This window comes from Mercenaria mercenaria, chromosome 1 (genome assembly GCF_021730395.1).
Source record: "Mercenaria mercenaria strain notata chromosome 1, MADL_Memer_1, whole genome shotgun sequence".
Taxonomy (NCBI): Eukaryota; Metazoa; Mollusca; class Bivalvia; order Venerida; family Veneridae; genus Mercenaria; species Mercenaria mercenaria.
Window position 1 is genome coordinate 92118884 of NC_069361.1, and position 19224 is coordinate 92138107.

Consider the following 19224-nt stretch of genomic DNA (forward strand, 5'->3'; position numbering starts at 1 on the left):
ACAAGCACAACAATACTTGGCCATACTATGACATCAAAGCATCCACACAACAAGCTTGGCCATACTATGACATCAAAGCATCCACACAACAAGTTTGGCCATACTATGCCATCAAAGCATCCACATAACAAGCTTGACAATACTATGACATCAAAGCATCCACATAACAAGCTTGGCAATACTATGACATCAAAGCATCCACATAACGAAGTTAGCCATACTTGACATCAAAGCATCCTCAAAATTACAATACTATACATAAAATCCAAAACAACTCATATATGTCAAAGTTAGCAATTACATACATGACATCAAACATCTCATGTCAAAGTTAGCAATATATGACATCAAAGCATCCTCACGTCAAAGTTAGCAATACAATGACATCAAAACATCTTCATGTCAAAGTTAGCAATAATATGACATCAAAGCATCCTCAAATAGATCTAAAATCAAAAATCATCATGCAAGTAAAACAGACTAAGCACTCATGTCATTCATATAATAGTTGCAATACTATGACATCAAAACAACCTCATGTCAAAGTTAGCAATACTATGACATCAAAACATCCTCATGTCAAAGTTAGCAATGCTATGACATCAAAGCATCCTCATGTCAAAGTTAGCAATACTATGACATCAAAGCATCCACACTTTATGCTTAGCAGTTACCTCAAGCTTCCACACATTATGCTTTGCAATACTACTAACTCAAGTGTTTTCCCAAACAATGACATCAAAACTGTCACTCTTCAAGGTTAGCAATCCCATGTGACTTTTTGATACAGCTAGTACTCACGGAGAAAATGTTCCAATACAGGTAACATTTTGCCTATATGTTCCTTATTACTCGGTGAACTTTTATAAGATAAAGAGTATGGAAGACATTAAAGTGAGTGCTTTCCTCCGCACAAAACATCTGCAATCAGTTCTCAGTACTTTTCTCAAACACTTTGCCCACTGCAGAAGTGTTTACATTATCAACACAGTACTAGTAAGTTCACGAAAAGAAGTTGGGTGAAGTGTTTGAGAAAAGTACTGAGAACTGATGGCAGACACCTTGTGTCTGTCTTCTACGTAGTTTAGGAAAATCCGTCCAGTAATACAGAAAATATAATTATGCAAAATGTTACTTAAATAGAGATGTTTTCGCCGTGTGTACGGTATCCAGAAGTCACATGGGTTGGCCACTCTGAATACTGTGACCTCAAATTTGTCACACATCAAGCTTGGCAATTCTTTGACCTTGAAACTGTTACTCATAAATATTCACAGTTAAACTGTCCCACCTCAAAATGTAGCAATACTTTGACCATTGATCTTTAACTCATCAAGCTTTAGTAATATTTTTACCGGCAAACTTTTATACTTTAAGCTGTGACAATATTTTGACCATTGACATGTCATATATCAAACTGTAACAGTTCTTTGACCATTGGCCAAAGAAAAAAAGTGTCCACTATTTAACTGTAACTTTGAAAGGAGAACGTAGCAGAGACAGTGTTGCATCTGTACACAAACTATCAAAACACAGACTTTATCAATACATAGAATGTGGCAATGTAATAAATAAACTGTTGCAATACAAAACACAAACTATAGCAATACACAAACTCTAGGACTACATAAACTGTAGCAAAATACAAGCTGTAGCAAAACACAGACTGTAGCAAAACAAAGACTGTAGCAAAATGCAAACTGTAGTAATTCATAAATTGTAGCAATATACAAATGGTAGCAGTACATAAATGGCAGAAATATGCAAACTGTAACAATATAATACAAATGGTAGCAACACATAAATGGTAGCAATATGCAAACTGTAGCAATATGCAAACTGTAGTAATACATAAATTGTAGCAATATACAAATGACAGCAATACAGAAATGGTAGCAGTATGCAAACTGTAGTAATACATAAATTATAGCAATATACAAAAGACAGCAATACATAAATGGTAGCAGTATGAAAATGAGAGCATTACAGAAAATGTAGCAATATGCAAACTGTAGGGGTACATAAACAGTAGCATAACACAAACTGTAATAAGACACAAGGTGTAGTAATGCACACATTGTTGCAATACACAAATGGTAGTAAAAATCAAATGGTAGCAATACACAAACTGTAGTAATACCTATAGCTTGTATTTAACTCTCATAGCTCGCAAATGAAACCATTTATTTATGGATTATACTGCAAGGAAATAAAAAGATTTCCAAAATGACTGTAGTTGCTGGTATTCTGTTCAGTAAACACTATGTTGCATTCTTCTTTTCAGACTTTGCAGAAAGACATTGAAGCTTATGAAACCAAGGTTGATGAACTAAGGAACCAAGGCAGTGAAGTTACAAAACGAGTCAACCCCCTTGACAAGGAGCTGGTTGAAGACCAAATCAAGTAAGAAATGAAGATTCCTCTATCCTTTATTACTTTGTACCTGAAAGAACTATAAGGTATATAATATCATAGATTTGTACAAATCTAAGTTCTGATGTTTCATTTAAATTTTGAACATTTAACTGAGTATACTATGCCTTCTAAAATAGTTTCGGTTGTCATAGTGTCTTCTACCTTATTCAGAATTTGCTATTTTCTCAAATTCAGCATTGAACTGTACCTTAAGATTATGCAGGAAAATGTTTTAAAATCATTCATTTATTTGATTTTCATCAGAAAATATAAATCAGTTGCAAAAAGAAAGAAATCAAGGTAGGATTCTGCACAGTTTGTTTTGAAAATTATGCACACATTTGAAAATGGATTCAGTTATCCCATCTGAAAGTCATTTGAGTTAATTCTGAACATTTTCAGTTTTAACTGCAAGAGTCAAACTTGAGTATAATGGCCCATAATATCAGGAGAAGAGTCCCAACATGTCTCCTTGCTGTGATTTGATTAATGGCTTGCACTATGGTGGAGACTCAATTAATGAGTTACACTTTGGTAGAGACTCAATTATAGACTTGCACTTTTGTGGAGACTCGGTTAATGATTTGCACCTTGGTGAATAAGTTGCACGGGTGGAATCTTGGTGAATAAGTCACACTTTAGTGGAAACACAGTGATCTAAACATGAAAATTGTAAGGAAAACAGTTTGGGACCTGACACAAGTCAGCCCTAGTTCTTGAGATAGTCGTTTTTAGTGTATCTAGAAAAAGGCTTTTGATGCTCTATGTCAATATATATTTATGATTGTTTTGAATGGAAATTATGATTTTACTGTTGTTGTAACAGATAAGCATAAACTTCTATCACAACATAAGTTATCAGACAGATGGTTTGCTTCAAGACAGAAGGATATATTTGTAATATGTGAAAAAAGAGATAAGACTTTAATGGGATGGTAACTTTTTTCCAGGAAACGAGAGAAGAAGTTTGGCGATGTCAAAGCAAAATCTGAGCGGGCACAGAAAGGTTTTGAAGTACTGGAACTTGACTTGGAGGAAATCCAGGGAAAAGTTGACCAGTATGTGGCCTGGTTGAAGAAGAAAGAGGAGCAGATACAACTGACCCGACCCCAGGGGTACCAAGTTAGTGAGGCAGAGGCAAACATGCACTACATCAATGTAAATATTACTTTATGCTTTTTTTGTGCTGTTAGTCAAAGCTCAGTCCTGTTTTAATAATACTTAAGGTACATTTAAAAAAAAGATCAGTCTTTTCTTATAATTGTATACATAAAGTGTTGGAACTTTAATGTAACTTCAAGTTACAAACTACATTTCATGTTTTGTTGTCATTTATTCAGATTGTTTTACATTGAAACATTTAATCATATTTTCTTATCACTGAAATACAGCAGTTTTTGCAGTGAAATGTAAGAGAACTTGTGTTACTGATCAATATTTAAGTGCATTTGTAATCAATTTAAAGAAAAGAAATTTATGTTTAAAACTTGATTACAAATTTGTAAACAGAAGCGGTAGTTTTTAGCAATGCTAATAAAATAGGGTTTGATGTTTTTTGCCACAGGGTTTGTGCTCCGAACTTGAAAACCGACAGTTCACCCTGGACACAGTAAACAAGAAGGTTGAATCTGTTCTCCCAGATCTTACACCTAAAGACCGCGAGGAGATGGAGAATTCCATTAAATCATTGAGTACAGAACATAACCGGGTGTATGGTGTGGCTGTACAGCAGAAAAACGTGCTGGCCAAGGCCCTGAATGCACGGGAAGTGTTCCAGGTTGGGCTCGACAGGGTTAACCTCTGGTTGGAGGATAAAGAGCAGAAAATTACAAAGCTTGAGAGACACAGATTGCTGGCAAATGATGTTGAGAAACAAATGGAAAAAGCAAAGGTGAGAAGAAGTAACAGTATATTCCCACAGTGCTAGATTTTTATCATTTTTCATGACTTAGATCATTAACCAGGCGTAAATGGTTTACTGAAAATGTCTTGTTGAAGACATTATGTTTTCGTTGTCTTTTTTTTTTTTTTAAAGTATGTAAAAATTGCTGTTATTTGTTGGATTGGAATATTAACAATCAGTGTATATTCTAATTACATTAGATCTCACTGGTTTAGGGATTTTCTTATAATGTTGAACTGGTATAGACACAAAACTTCTTCACTCTCATCTTTGTAGGCATAAGCAGACACTGTGTGCCATTTTCAACTTTCTTGGCTATTACAAGATGAAACCCTAATTGAAAATGAATTTTTATTAAAATTTGATATCATGCCTTATCTTTATACATGTTCTGCATTGTGTATACTGCTTCGTGGGTCAAAGTTTGGATCAAATTCCTAGAAGATTTAGTAGAACAAAATATTTTAGATAACATTCAACATGCATACTGCATTAAGGTTTATTATTGTAATATGTAATTTCAATTAATTGATACATTACGTTTGTTGAACATGTAATACTTATCATTGGCTGGAATCTAAAATTGTTAATGAACCATGTGTATATAATAGGAGACCTGTCATAATCTATTTAAACAATATGAATTATCTTCAGTTGTCATGTTAGAAAAAAAAAAGCTGTAAAATTGTAGATATTTTTGGTGGGGTTTATTTGTTGGTTTTGGAGGTATGATGGGTTTTCCATCATTTGTTTTAAAGAATTACTGTGAATGAAATGTTACCTGTAATCCTACAGGACCAGAAATATTAACATTGAGTCCAAGTATGAGGCAACAGTTTTTGGCCTTCTGAGGGATCTTAAAAACTGCTTTTATAAAGATTAATCATGTTTATTTATATTGGGAAAGCAACCAAGCACAATAGTAATGAGTGAGCCTGCTCATTAGGGATAGTGAATTTTCAACACCCTTTATGCTGTTTAGTATAGGCATAAGTGGAACTCTGTTATAGCATAATAGTGAATGGATCTCAAAAGAACAGAAATAACAACACCAAGGCCAAGTATGCGGGCAATTTGACGATGCTAAACAAATTTACAAGAAGATCTTTTAGAGCATGAACATGAACTCAACAAACAAAAGTAACAATTGAAATTCTCTGCTCAACCTATCTGTTAGCCTGGCTCCCTGGCTGCATGGTTATTTTTTTATATAAATACTGCAAGCAAAATAAGAAAATCTTAAGCCTCTAAAATAGCACATTTTATCTGATGGCTGAACCATATTCGGAGCCAGGGGCAATAAAAAATGTCAATGTAGAAACAACCTGCTGGAGTTACTTCCCTCTTAATGAATAAACATGTAAATAAGAACAAACATAGGGACGGGAGCCAGTCTACCTATCTGTCTTAACTCTAGCATAGGACTTTATTAGCAGAACTTAGGTTTTAATGAGCTACAATTTTTTGTTAAGGAGTTATATTGTGTATAGTTAATTTAATTAATCATGTATTGTTGAAATGATTTGTTTTGCTGATAGTTACTCATCATTGTACATTTCAAGATATATAGTGTTTGTTACCTAACACTATAGAGATCTGCAGATATTTCTAATAGTCGAGATATGCACCATTGCTACCCGCAACTATATTGTTACCTTACATGTGCTGGCCTCTGAGAGTCAGGTATTTTAAATGGAGTTTTAGGAAATGAAAGTGTTAAAAGAATGTACTGATTCCTTCACCTTTGCTTTTTGATTTACCTATCAGTCTTTAATTTGAAAAGATTCATCTGGAATAAAAAAAACCAAAAAAAAACTTTTAAATGTCTGTTACCTCAAGAGAAGATTTAGGCAGTATTTTAGCAGATATTCAGACAGAAAATGAAGAAAACTGCTTAGGATGTAGTAGTTTATTGTTGAAAGGAACTAAATAAATATTTGTTAAGGAAAGAAATATAACTGATACTTTCACAAATTATTAAAAAAATCAAAATTACAACTTTTATTTTGGTCACAATTTAGCCAACAATGTTGGGTGTAAAGGTAAGAATTATTTTCTCCAAATGCTCACTAAACATCTGTGTGGTTTGTCTAATTTGTAACTTGTATGCTGTGAATTAAAGTACAATTTGTAATTATAAACTTCTTTCTAACAAGTTATTTACATTTTCGCTGTGAAAGCTACAAAAATAGACAGTTTTATCAACTTCAAATTGGTTTTGAAGTGTGCTTTTGAAATCAAGTAATGTGTTATATGAAAGTGGTGTTTACATACATTAATGCATATACAACATACATGTATATAAAATGTCCTGCACAGCTTGCTCGGAGGGGAAAGTTGCTAAACCATGAGTTTGGTTCTGCCATTGTGTTCTTGCTTTTTTCAGCTGAAAAAAATCTTTTTCGGAGTTATCTGTCCACCATCTCTGTTGTCTGAGCAGAAGAAAATAAAACATAACAGTCACTACTATTAATAACAATAACTGAAAAAAAGTTCCAGAGTTATACCGAACCCATTCAATCTATCTATCACTTGTTTATGCTAACTACTATTACCATGTTCCAAAATATTACATTGTATCATCATATAAATGTATTATATATATTATTTTCAGTCATTTATTTTCTATGCACAACCAAAAACATTATCAAACAAGCTGTAAAATCCATTGTGATCATGGAATTATTTCATTGCTTGGTTATTGTCTCAGATCACTGCCCGCACCAGTTTCTGTTTTTGATGCTCTCAATATTCACATAAGAAAAAATTTAGTTTTAAAATTTTAATAAGGTATTTTTTAATATGGACAGTGTAATAGCATCTTGCCTGTTAAACAAAGTTTGGGAAACAAGTTTTAAATGAATCTTTTTCAGTTCAAGAAGTCTTAGAAGTTTAGAATTCTACAAAATAAAACAGCTTGAAAAGATAGGAAGTTCTAACTAGATTTAACTATGTCACTATTTTGCTCAAGATCTAATTTTCATGTGTATATCTGCAGAGTTTGATGTTGGAGATAGAGAAATATGAGCCGAACATTGAGCAGGTGGGGTCACGAGTCCAAACCTTGCAGCAAGACTGTAACCCAGAGCAGTGTACTGAACTAGATGAGAAACTAACAGGTTTGCAATAGTTTGAGTTCATACATTAACAACAGTTCTACATAGTGTAGCTCATGGCATAAAATTTGCAATGTTCATTTCGACTAATTAAAATGATATAAGGGAAATTTGTCATTGAGTCTGGCAATGATGTAGTAGAAGTACTGTGAAATCATTTAATTTCTTCGGCACGAAATTTCGAGGTTTTGACCAAAACGGCTGTTTCATGGGGACGTAAATTCGTGGATTTTCAATTTTTGAAGAAAAAAAATAATAAAAACATTATTTCCACAGGAATAAATTTACTAGTACTTCAGTCCTTACATGTGAAACCTACACGTGTCAAACAGCGCTACCATGGTTACCGAATTTACAATCGACACCGCGGGAGATTAGTGAGTGATCATGTGCCAATTAACGACTGCATTATCAATAATTATACGACCCCTAATTTGCAAAACTTTTTAAAACTGTGAAATATTCAATGAGAAAAGTCGGCGCCAATTAAAAAGTATCAAAACCATAGCACCTTGCACAGTTAGCATTCATATTAATGTATCGGATACGAATCTTATAATTAATTTGTAATATTTAATAGTTCCAAAGTCGTAGTATTTTACTACATGTCAGTAAAAATAAAGGCTAGTGTATAAACATTGCATAGTGGGGCCGAAAAAAATCATATAACAGCCGTATTATAGCGCAGGTGGCACGAGACGCTACGTCAAACTTCTATACTTAGTATCTACTTTCACTTTGACAAACTTGTCATAAACAAACCACGGGTACATTTCTAAATGAAATAGTCGGTTTTGTTCCCACGCATACTTATGTTTATCGTTGATGAAGTCTCCATAAACTACACGAAAGCTGCAGGTTAGTACTGCCGCATGCATACAACTACGGATCAGATATAACGGCTATGGTGTCTTTTTTGGCGACTTTGTGTACAATTAAAACTTATCGTGGGCATAATTTGTTCGTTGGGACTTAAATTTGTGGTTGAGCTCAACCACGAAATCCACGAAAATTAATCCCCCACGAATAATAATGATTTCACAGTATTCATTTAGTCTGACAATGATGTTGTGGAAGTTTTAACATTTAGTCGGGCAATGATGTGGAAGTTTAACGTTTGGTCTAGCAGTGATGTTGTGGAAGTTTGACATTAAGTCTGGCAATGATGTTGTGGAAGTTTGACATTAAGTCTGGCAATGATGTTGTGGAAGTTTGACATTGAGTCTGGCAATGATATAGTGGAAGTTTGACATTTAGTCTGGTAATGATTTTTGGAAGTTTGACATTTAGTCTGGCATATGATGTGGTAGTTTGACATTGAGTCTGGCAATGATGTAGTGGAAGTATTCATTTAGTCTGGCAATGATGTTGTGGAAGTTTTAATATTTAGTCGGGCAGTGATGTGGAAGTTTAACGTTTGGTCTGGCAATGATATTGTGGAAGTTTGACATTGAGTCTGGCAATGTTGTAGTGGAAGTTTTACATTGAGTCTGGTAATGATATAGTGGAAGTTTGACATTGAGTCTGGCAATGATGTAGTGGAAGTTTTACATTGAGTCTGGCAATGATGTAGTAGAAGTTTTACAGTTGCAGTGATGTAGTGGAAGATTTACATTGAGTCTGTCAGTGATGTGGCAGAAGTTTGACATTGAGTCTAGCAATGATGTAATGGAAATTTCACATTGAGTCTGGCAATGATGTAATATAAATTTACATTGAGTCTGGTAGTGATGTAATGGAAATATGGCATTGAATCTGGCAAGATATTTTTGCTGATGACTGACCATCTTTGATAAGCAGAATATTAACTTGATAATTTTTCAGTGAATTGTTGATTTTGTAGATGTTCAGAAGAAATTCTCAGATCTAAAACAGCACATGACAATTGTACATGAGAAACTGCAGACCGGACTTGCGGCAAGGAAGGTGCACGAGGGTGACCTTCAGAAACTGGAGCGCTGGTGTAAGGAGGCGGACATGAAGTGTGCAGTAGAACCGTCTCTGGATTGCGCCACAGAAATTCTTGAGGAACAATACAAACAGTATAAGGTATTTGCTATTTCAGTATATAAAAATGTATAATTAGAATCATAGTATCCCAATATACTTTTCTTATTCCAGTGAACAAAATATCCATAAGGATTCATAATTCCTTTTTAACTTTAGAATAGTTGAAATACTTTATAGTTATTATTATAACTATTTTGTATATGTGTATTTTCAGACATTGGACACAAGTGCCCGTATGTTTGAATCTCTCCTGAATGAGATAGAGGATCGGGCTCAGGGCTTCCTCCCTTTCCTAACTGAAGCAGACACCATGACAATGCAGCAGACAACAAAAGCTGCACATGAGAAATTTGACAGGTAAATATCTGTAATTGGATGTGGTGGGTGATATTCAAGACAACACCAAACACATTTCAATAAATAGACATTTTTAGCTCGACTATTCGAAGAATAGTCTAGCTATTCTACTCACCCTGGCGTCGGCGTCGGCGTCACACCTTGGTTAAGTTTTTGCATGCAAGTACATACAGCTATCATTTAAAGGCATATAGCTTTGAAACTTATTTATTCTTTTTCTAGGTCAATTACCAACCTCACTGGGTCAAGTTCCATAACTCTGACATGTATTTTGAGCAAATTATGCCCCCTTTTGGACTTAGAAAATTCTGGTTAAAGTTTTACATGCAAGTCACTATCTCCAAAACTAATGTAGATATTGAATTGAAACTTCACATGTGCCTTTGGAGTTATAAAACTAGTTGATAGCACCAAGTCCCATAACTCTGACCTTCATTTTGGCCAAATTATGCCCCCTTTTGGACTTAGAAAATTCTGGTTAAAGTTTTGCGTGCAAGAACATACAGCTATTACTAAAAGGCATATAGATTTGAAACTTATTTTTTCTTTTTCTAGATCAATTACCTACCTCACTGGGTCAAGTCCCATAACTCTGACATGTATTTTGGCCAAATTATGTCCCCTTTTGGACTTAGAAAATTCTGGTTAAAGTTTTGCGTGCAAGTACATACAGCTATTACTAAAAGGCATATAGATTTGAAACTTATTTTTTCTTTTTCTAGATCAATTACCTACCTCACTGGGTCAAGTCCCATAACTCTGACATGTATTTTGGCCAAATTATGTCCCCTTTTGGACTTAGAAAATTCTGGTTAAAGTTTTGCGTGCAAGTACATACAGCTATTACTAAAAGGCATATAGATTTGAAACTTATTTTTCTTTTTCTAGATCAATTACCTACCTCACTGGGTCAAGTCCCATAACTCTGACATGTATTTTGGGCAAATTATGCCCCCTTTTGGACTTAGAAAATCCTGGTTAAAGTTTTGCGTGCAAGTACATACAGCTATTACCAAAAGGCATATAGCTTTGAAACCTATTTATTCTTTTTCTAGGTCAATTACCAACCTCACTGGGTCAAGTTCCATAACTCTTAACATGTATTTTGAGCAAATTATTCCCCCTTTTGGACTTAGAAAATTCTGGTTAAAGTTTTACATGCAAGTTACTATCCTCAAAACTAATGCAGATATTGAATTGAAACTTAACATGTTTCTTCGGGGTTATAAAACTTGTTGATAACATCAAGTCCCATAACTCTGATATGTATTTTGGTCAAATTATGTCCCCTTTCTAACTTAAAACTCTTTTGATATTTCACATTTTGGGTAATAATTTCCTGCTTCTGTGACAATATTTCGAATAGTCGAGCTTGGCTGTCTTACGGACAGCTCTTGTTAAAGTTATTGTACCTCATTCATGAGCAACAAGATTGTCCTTGTAGGCTTTTCTAAGATCACAGAGCTTAACTGACTGTGTGTGTTAACTTGGTTAATATTTTCATATTGTGTTGAATAAGTGCTTTGGAAAGTATGTGTTATTCTGTGACATTAGAATGGTTTTGATCTAACATTAGCATTAGAAAGTAATTCCTCCCATTTTGAGATAAATTACTTGGGAAACACTCCACACTGATGAGATAAAGACACCAAGTGTAAAAGTGAACACAACTGTAAATACAAGGAGTGAACTGTAGGTCAGAGTATTTTCATTGATGTATGAAGAACTGTGATTAATTGCTAGCGTAGAAGAATACAGAATTAACTTTTACAAACTGTCCCTGCATTTTGTTGTTTCATAGATTATCAAAGACTATCAAGGACAGAGTCAAGTCCCTTGATGAAGCTCTTCAAACAAGAGACCAGGTTGGTGATGGTATCCAAGAGGCCAATAATTGGATAGCTGGTATTCAGGATGACTTGAGGCAGATTACACGTACAGTTGGGCCCACTGTGAATGATGCCGAGGATGTTCTTAAACAATATGAGGTACTGGTTGTTGAAATCTGTTGAAGCAAGGTGTTGTCATAGTGATAAAAAGGTTTCCCACTGACATCAGAGCATATCTTTCTTTGAAGTTTTAAAATTGTGCTATACTGTACACTTCATTTTGTTCAATAACTCTATGAAAAGGTGCATTGGAAACATAGAACACAAACAAACTAAAACAATAGCAGACTAGGTTTGATCGAGTCTGTTCTTTAGCTGTAATAAAATGTGCAATATGCCTCATGCCCCCATGAAACTATTATTATGTAACGAACACCGAATGGACTCCATGATCCCATAGGAATTGTAATAATAACAAACATGAGCCTGAGACAATATTTTTACCGTCTACAAGGATTTATTGTACAAAGTGTGGCTTGTAGTCAATTATTTTGAGTGAATAAAAATCATAAATATAAGTTATAGAACACTTTAACAATGTCATTACCTAAAAATGATTCCAATTCGGGACTGAAACTGTGTGTGAAAACATTAGAAAGGAAGACTTTAATGTATGAGAATCATGTTTTGAATAAACAACTTTCTTTTATCTCTATATAGAATGTTGCTGAGAAGTTGGCCAATTACCAGCCAGCTATTGCACAACTTAACCAGGCAGTCGAGAGACTACGTAATCTAGGTCAGCACACTGAAGCAGAAGAGATATTGCGCATTACATCACAATATGAAATGCTTGGTGACCAAGTAAGTCAGCAGACAAAGAAATGTCAGCAGGCCGTATCGTCACGGCAACAACTTGAAGACCAGATGAAAGATATTGACAACCTGGTGAAGGAATGTGAAGATTCTACTGACTCGGTTATTGGTTTACAAGTTCCTGTTCCAGAAAAGATTGAAAAATTAAAGGTAAGCTTTCTTCTTTTAGATGTTGAGATAATATCAATGGTTGAATGTGGCATGTTCAGGACAAAACAGTTTTATTTCGTTCCCAATTGCTTATGCATATTTTCTTTGGAAAAGACATATTTTTATATAATATTTACTATTTACTCACAACATTATGTAAGCATGTTTCCATTGACATTTTGATTTTGATTATAGTGCATGACTTCCTTGTTTCTTATCCATATTTTGTTAATCTTTTTGTTTAACAAAATATTCTTTTATGATGCGTGTGTTTATGCACAGCAGAACCTTGAAACAGTCCAACAGATTTCTCTGTTCCTAGTTTCCTCCTTACTTACTGTTGTGTTACACTCAACCACTCATTACAGCCATTTGTTTACATGTAATGCAACATTCTATGTTGGTCCATTCATACTGAATTTCTCTGAAATGACACCTGCTTTAACTGAAAGCTCTCTACAGGCTAATAGGTGAATCACTATGACTTCTGTTTGCAATATCCAAGGGGGAAAAGTGCAGACAGGTTATTACCATTGTCTCTAAATTGTATCTATTTTGCATAGAAATTTGAATTTCATACAGTGGACTAAAGTCCAATAAATATTCTATAATATTGATAATTTAAATTCCAATAAGAGGTATGGTTAATTACAACATCTATGGAAGACTGTCTAAAATTGATGTTTGTATCTGAAATAGCTACCCATAATCAATGCATTCTGTATGTTCACAGTAAAGTATTTATAATGTGATTGTTCTTATTTCCACCTTATGTTATTTCAGTTTTATTAGTACTCCATCAATTTTTCCTATGCATGAAAGTAATTTTTAATGTTGCCAATCTCGAAGCACTGAAAGAGTTGACGTAAATATGTTAGAAAAATATTATTTTGTCCTTTGATCACAAGTAATTAAAATATTATACTATGAAACCTTTAAAATAGTGGAAAGACAAGTTAACAAGGTATATTTTATATAAGCTGCTATAACAGACAACCTCTCTTATCTGACACATCCATTTCTTGCTGATCTCTGTCGGATAAGACAGGTCTCACTGTATTGCTGCAAATTTCAGCTGTAAAAGCTTGTCGTAATAACTCTCATTGCTTTAAACATATGAGCCGTGCCATGGGAAAACCAACATAGTGACTTTGCGACCAGCATGGATCCAGACCAGCCTGAGCATCCGCGCAGTCTGGTCAGGATCCATGCTGTTCGCTAACAATTTCTATAATTACAATAGGCTTTGAAAGCGAACAGCATGGATCCTGACCAGACTGTGCGGATGCGCAGGCTGGTCTGGATCGATGCTGGTCGCAAAGCCACTATGTTGGTTTTCTCATGGCACGGCTCATATGTATTCTCATCTCTAATGTTAGACGGAACTATGAATTACGCAGGTATCATGTTAGCAGTATTTTCATTGTATTTATTACAAAGCTTTTATGTATATGCTTTATGATAATGCTTTTAATGAATGGCTTTTACTGTATGCTGCTTCTTTAATTTATGATGTTAATCATAGGCTGTATCAGCAAAACTTCAATCTGCTGGTCCCATGCTCTTTGCAATGGGGGATAGGGCCCAGCAGATAGGGATAGAGGGAACCAGCACTGATGCACAGGCTGTGTCTAATATGACGGATGACATCAAGGCTCGGGTGGATGACCTGAAGAAGATTGCGGACAGGAAAACAAAACAGTGTGAATCCATTCAGAGAAATCGTGAAGATTTTGAAAGTTTTGTTAACGAGACAATGAACTGGCTTGATACTAAAGAGGAGATGCTGGCCTCTTGTACATCCCTTGACCTTGACCCACAAAAGGTCAAATCATCTCTACAAAAACATCAGGTATGTATTATGAGAACTAGAGGCTTGGTTAAGGCAGAGTTGTCTGTGACCAGCCAGGAACACTTAGTCAATTTAATCTTAGTAGCTTGTACTAACATTATTTTATATCCTGAGTATATTTTTTTATCAGATAGTTCTTGTAGAGATGTGTGTAAAGTTTGATTTAAAAGCATAATTATCTATTTTGAATTCATCTTTTCATTAAAACTAATGGGAAAATACTATTTTTTATATATTTGAAATAATTTGCCCTGGATGTACAGTTTAATGCAAATTTGTTAATGTCGAACAAAAATAAATCAGCGGCAAAAAATTCCTTTTTGAGTGAAAATATACAATATCAGTAATATTGCAGTTTTTCCTCAGGTCAGTATGACTAATTAAAAACTTTTCATAGAAGGTGAAAATGTTTGCGTTGTTTATAAAAAGATTTTGTATGTGTATTAGGAATTGAAGAAGGAGTTTACAGATAGGCTTTTACAAATACGAGGCCGTGCAGAGGTGAATTATGTGGTGTTGTATAATCAGTACTGTGTCCCTTACCGTGATCAAATTTACTACACTAATACCTGTAACTAAATGTAAATTGACTGGATTCCTCATCAGACTGGTACCAGTTCTAACTGTAAACTGACTGATGCCTTCAATAGATTGGTACCAGTTCTAGTAGTAATAAAAATGTAATTTTAGACAACTAAAGATGTTACTAAAGTTTTGGTTTAGGAAATGAGGAGTTATGTCCTCTCCTCAAGGCTTTAGATAGAAGTTTCATAATTATCTACATAATTCTTCCTATCAGTTCACATATTTTTTTAAAGTGGTTTGAATAAAACAATCTCTGAACTGTCTGCTCCAGTTATGCTGAGCTAGGTTCCTGTATTTTTGTAATAGTTTAAGGTATTTGTTAAGACCTGACTTGTAATTACATTTCTTTTGTTTCTCCTAGTGTGTTGCACATATTATATTCACAATATACAGTGTGATTATCACTTTTGCTCTCATTCCTGTCAAAAACTGCAACAGAGAAAAGAAAGAAAACGAATATAGTCATTTTACCAGCAAATTAGATATGGGAATAAAATTAAAGAGAGTTATTTAGACAAAAGTCAGTAGCAGTGACTTTTTGTTAACTTTACTGCAGGAAACATTTTGGCCTATAGCAGTTACACTTTGATGATTGTCTATGTTCAGTAGAAGACTACTAGTGTTTTGAGGGTCAGTCGATTAAAGGTCAAGGTCACAGTTAAAACTGTTTCTGCATAATAACTAAAGACTACTTTGACGTACAACCCTGTAACTTCCCAGGATGATCATGTGCAGTAATCTGTAGATGACCCCTCTTATTTTTGGGATGTATGTCAAAGGTCAAGGTCATGTTGACTGAGAATGAAAATGGTTTTCAACCAAGTGCCTTCAAATTAATAGGATGGTTACTTGTGGTGAGCAGATATCTTTTAGGGTGGGTTTGTCAAAGGTCAAGGTAACTTAATGGATTCTTATCAATCGCTGGGGCAATCTAATTGCAGGTAACAATAGCCAGTGGTCAGTTGATCACCCCAGTTGATTTGGCAGTCAGTGTGGCCAAGGTCACAGTGACATTGAAAGTAAAAACAGTTTCCGATCAATATTTCTAGCTTTCTTTGGTCAGTGGTTGTCAGACTTCATAAGGTGATTGTTTATGGTCAGAAGATGACCTCTAATGTTATGATGGTCATCTCATTAAATGTCAAGGTCACAGTGACTTTGAGACTAAAAATTGTTTCACCAATGGAAAATGCTTTGACCTACGGTCTTCAGGATTGTCTGTGGACAGTAAATGACCTGTATAGTTTTCAGGTCATATAGGTCGAAGTCTATATCACATCAAACTTTGGATTGAAAATTACATATGCATAACCTCTGACAGGCACTCCTGGGTGACATATATGTTTTACAAAGAGTTCTTGTTTTCATAATTATGTGACATGGCATATTATATATGTCTCTCCAACCAGTACCATAGAATTAAGTATATGATTGTTGCATGTTTAGACACACACAATATCCAGTTTACTATCACATGATATATTTATCATTTTGCATGGCTTGAATGCTTACAATATAATATACAACTGCTCAGAACTCTTTTATTACATGTCATTACACTATGCAATTTATTTACAGGGACCTTTGATCTTTTAGTCTTGAAACAAATTGTTTGTGTATAGAGTTTCACTTGTGACATCAATAGAAGTCCCAAATCATTAATAATTTATAACACTAAAAACACAATTTGCATCTAATGTAACAGTTCCTAATGTATAGCTAGTATCCTATTGTCATTGACTTGACTAAGTAGACATAATAACTAGGAGATGTCTTTACTTGATTTAGAAGGAAAATATTATGTTCTTAACAATGTCTAGTAATAGTAAAACTAAAAGGAAATAATTTCTTTGTTTACTAACAGGTAAATAGTCAGTATCACCATTTAAGGTCAGGTGATATAAAATTGTTTTAGCATAAAGTCATCCTTAAAATATTCAGTAATGAAACATGATCACTTCAGTATAATCTTGAAAACAAGCCATAATCTCATACAAAATTTAGTTTAAAAATTGACGCCTGCTTTCAACTACTTTTGAACAGTGTAACTTGACACAATATGGGTCTGATTTTAAGCTGGTTCTAGATTTCTTTTCCCCTAAATGCCTTTACTATTTCACTTTATATAAAATATCAGTGCCTTTTGTTAAAGCATAAAATGTGTCCATATTGCAGACACTTGCGAGAGATGCACTGGACAAATTGGACACAATAAAAATGAAAGCTGAAGTGGAGAAATCTCACTACAAGAACATGGATGAACCAATCCCTGATCAACTCACAGAAAAACTTGAACAAATTGACACTTTGGAAGACAGTATAAAAGTTTGTATTTCAAGACATTTGGCCATTTTAAAATGCTGCTGAAAAAGTCTAGCATCAGAGACTTCCAGTTCAGAATTGCCTTTTCTATGTATTGTTTAGCTATGTCAAGTTGTCAAGCATCCAATGTATCACTCATATCACACTAGCCAAAACATTATTATGTTATAAAAGTAGACAAGCTATTGACTTAGAACAGCCACTTTCATTAACTTTTCTTGGTCATAGACATCACTTTATTCTATTTTGAGGTATTATGTCTATCTTTGGTATGTTTAGGGTGCCATTGCTAAGAAGGAACAGTATTTAGTGGAGGCATCTGCTGACAGAATGCAGCTTGAAGTATCTATGAAGCAGATCACTGATTGGATACAAGGAGCTGAGGAACTACTAGACTCTGGATATGAGGGGCTCGACTATGATACGCTTAATGATACCATCAGTGAACATAAGGTAAGATTGTTTTTGGAAGCAATGAAAAAAGTTAGATATCAGCTGGTAAAGGGAGATAACTCCTTACAAAATACACTAGACACTAAGCAATAGTAATGTTAGATTACAGACTAAGCCTTTTATTATCTTGTTCACTTAATTTTACAATACTGTCTTGCTCAAAGCAAATATCTTTAAACCTGTTTAAGAGTCATTTTATTCAAAATGTTTTCATGCCGCCATGTTTGTTCTAGGACTATTTCTCTGAAGCCAGCATGTGTCAGGATGAGATGGAACAGGTCATGGAATTATCTGAACGTCTGTTACCAACACTTGATATGAATGACACAGAAACCTTGAGACAATCCCTGAAAAATACCAGTCAGAAACTGGCAAACATCATGGCATCCTCACAGAGACAGCAGTCAAATATGGAGAAAAAGGCACAAGAATGGAATGAATATCAGGTACCGTTAATTGTAACAATCACAACAAATTTTACATAATGACAGTAAGATTCATGAAATGTTTAGGTAAGTATGGCCATCAGATAACTGGTGTATTGTAGACTTCCATCTGAAAATGGAAATTCACACAAACAAAAATCTTTTTTTTTATCTTCATATGATTTTTAGATGCCATTTAGCTCGTTTCTTTTCAAATATTTGAGTTGTAAATTTTGAAGAGAACTTTCTTAAATACTTAGTTTTTAACAGACTTGTGTGCTACACAATGACAAGGGAGTGTTTTGTTTTCAGTTGATTAACAGGTAATGATCTTTATTTCAGGACCTTGTACTGCAGGTGACCTCTGACCTACACCTATTGGAAGATGAATGGGAGGCCCTGGATAGTGTTCCACTAAATACACCTTCCAATATAAACAAGCATCTGCAAGAAACAAAAGTAATATTTTAACAATGCTATATTCTTGAAGCATGTCTCACCAGGATATCAACATAGTATAAAGCTTTCACTAACCTTTAAATATCATGAAATCAGAATAATTTTAAGGAATAAACATGTTCAGAAAATAAAAATATGTTGACAAGAAATCCCTCTTGGATCGCATTCTTTATATTTGAAGGTTTCTGTATCCAGTTGAAATAATGATAATGATTTTAAACTTGAACATTTACCCTTCTCCGTTTAATTTTTGATCTTATATTTTTAGTCAATTTTTTTTTTCAGCAATTTATTGAGAAGGCTGAGAGTCTGCGACCCGCCATATCTGAAATCAATGACAGATCACATGACCTTGATCGTGGGGCAACTGAGAAGAGTAAATTGTTCATTCATGGTCTGCTGGCAGAAGTGAATGAGCGATGGAAGAACCTCGTTTCTAAAACAGAAGGAAAACAAATGTCATTACAGGTAA

General features: G+C 34.4%; 1 protein-coding gene across 18 annotated transcripts in view; it reads left to right on the top strand.

The window, feature by feature from the left end:
• The window catches only part of LOC123564405 (muscle-specific protein 300 kDa-like), a 188485-nt gene that overhangs the window by 99546 nt on the left and 69715 nt on the right, over positions 1 to 19224 (top strand). For 14 of the 18 annotated variants that reach the window (XM_053517326.1, XM_053517374.1, XM_053517332.1 and 11 more), the window contains 17 exons: positions 2285 to 2403; positions 2680 to 2715; positions 3366 to 3573; positions 3980 to 4306; positions 6340 to 6360; positions 7317 to 7437; positions 9278 to 9483; positions 9659 to 9801; positions 11603 to 11789; positions 12351 to 12656; positions 14182 to 14508; positions 14956 to 15009; positions 17269 to 17418; positions 17695 to 17868; positions 18102 to 18314; positions 18636 to 18752; positions 19038 to 19220. In XM_053517326.1, coding sequence (XP_053373301.1) covers positions 2285 to 2403; positions 2680 to 2715; positions 3366 to 3573; positions 3980 to 4306; positions 6340 to 6360; positions 7317 to 7437; positions 9278 to 9483; positions 9659 to 9801; positions 11603 to 11789; positions 12351 to 12656; positions 14182 to 14508; positions 14956 to 15009; positions 17269 to 17418; positions 17695 to 17868; positions 18102 to 18314; positions 18636 to 18752; positions 19038 to 19220 — 2892 coding nt within the window. The remainder of the gene's footprint in view (positions 1 to 2284; positions 2404 to 2679; positions 2716 to 3365; positions 3574 to 3979; positions 4307 to 6339; positions 6361 to 7316; positions 7438 to 9277; positions 9484 to 9658; positions 9802 to 11602; positions 11790 to 12350; positions 12657 to 14181; positions 14509 to 14955; positions 15010 to 17268; positions 17419 to 17694; positions 17869 to 18101; positions 18315 to 18635; positions 18753 to 19037; positions 19221 to 19224) is intronic. The other 4 variants (XM_053517372.1, XM_053517343.1, XM_053517362.1 and 1 more) reach the window with 4 other exon arrangements.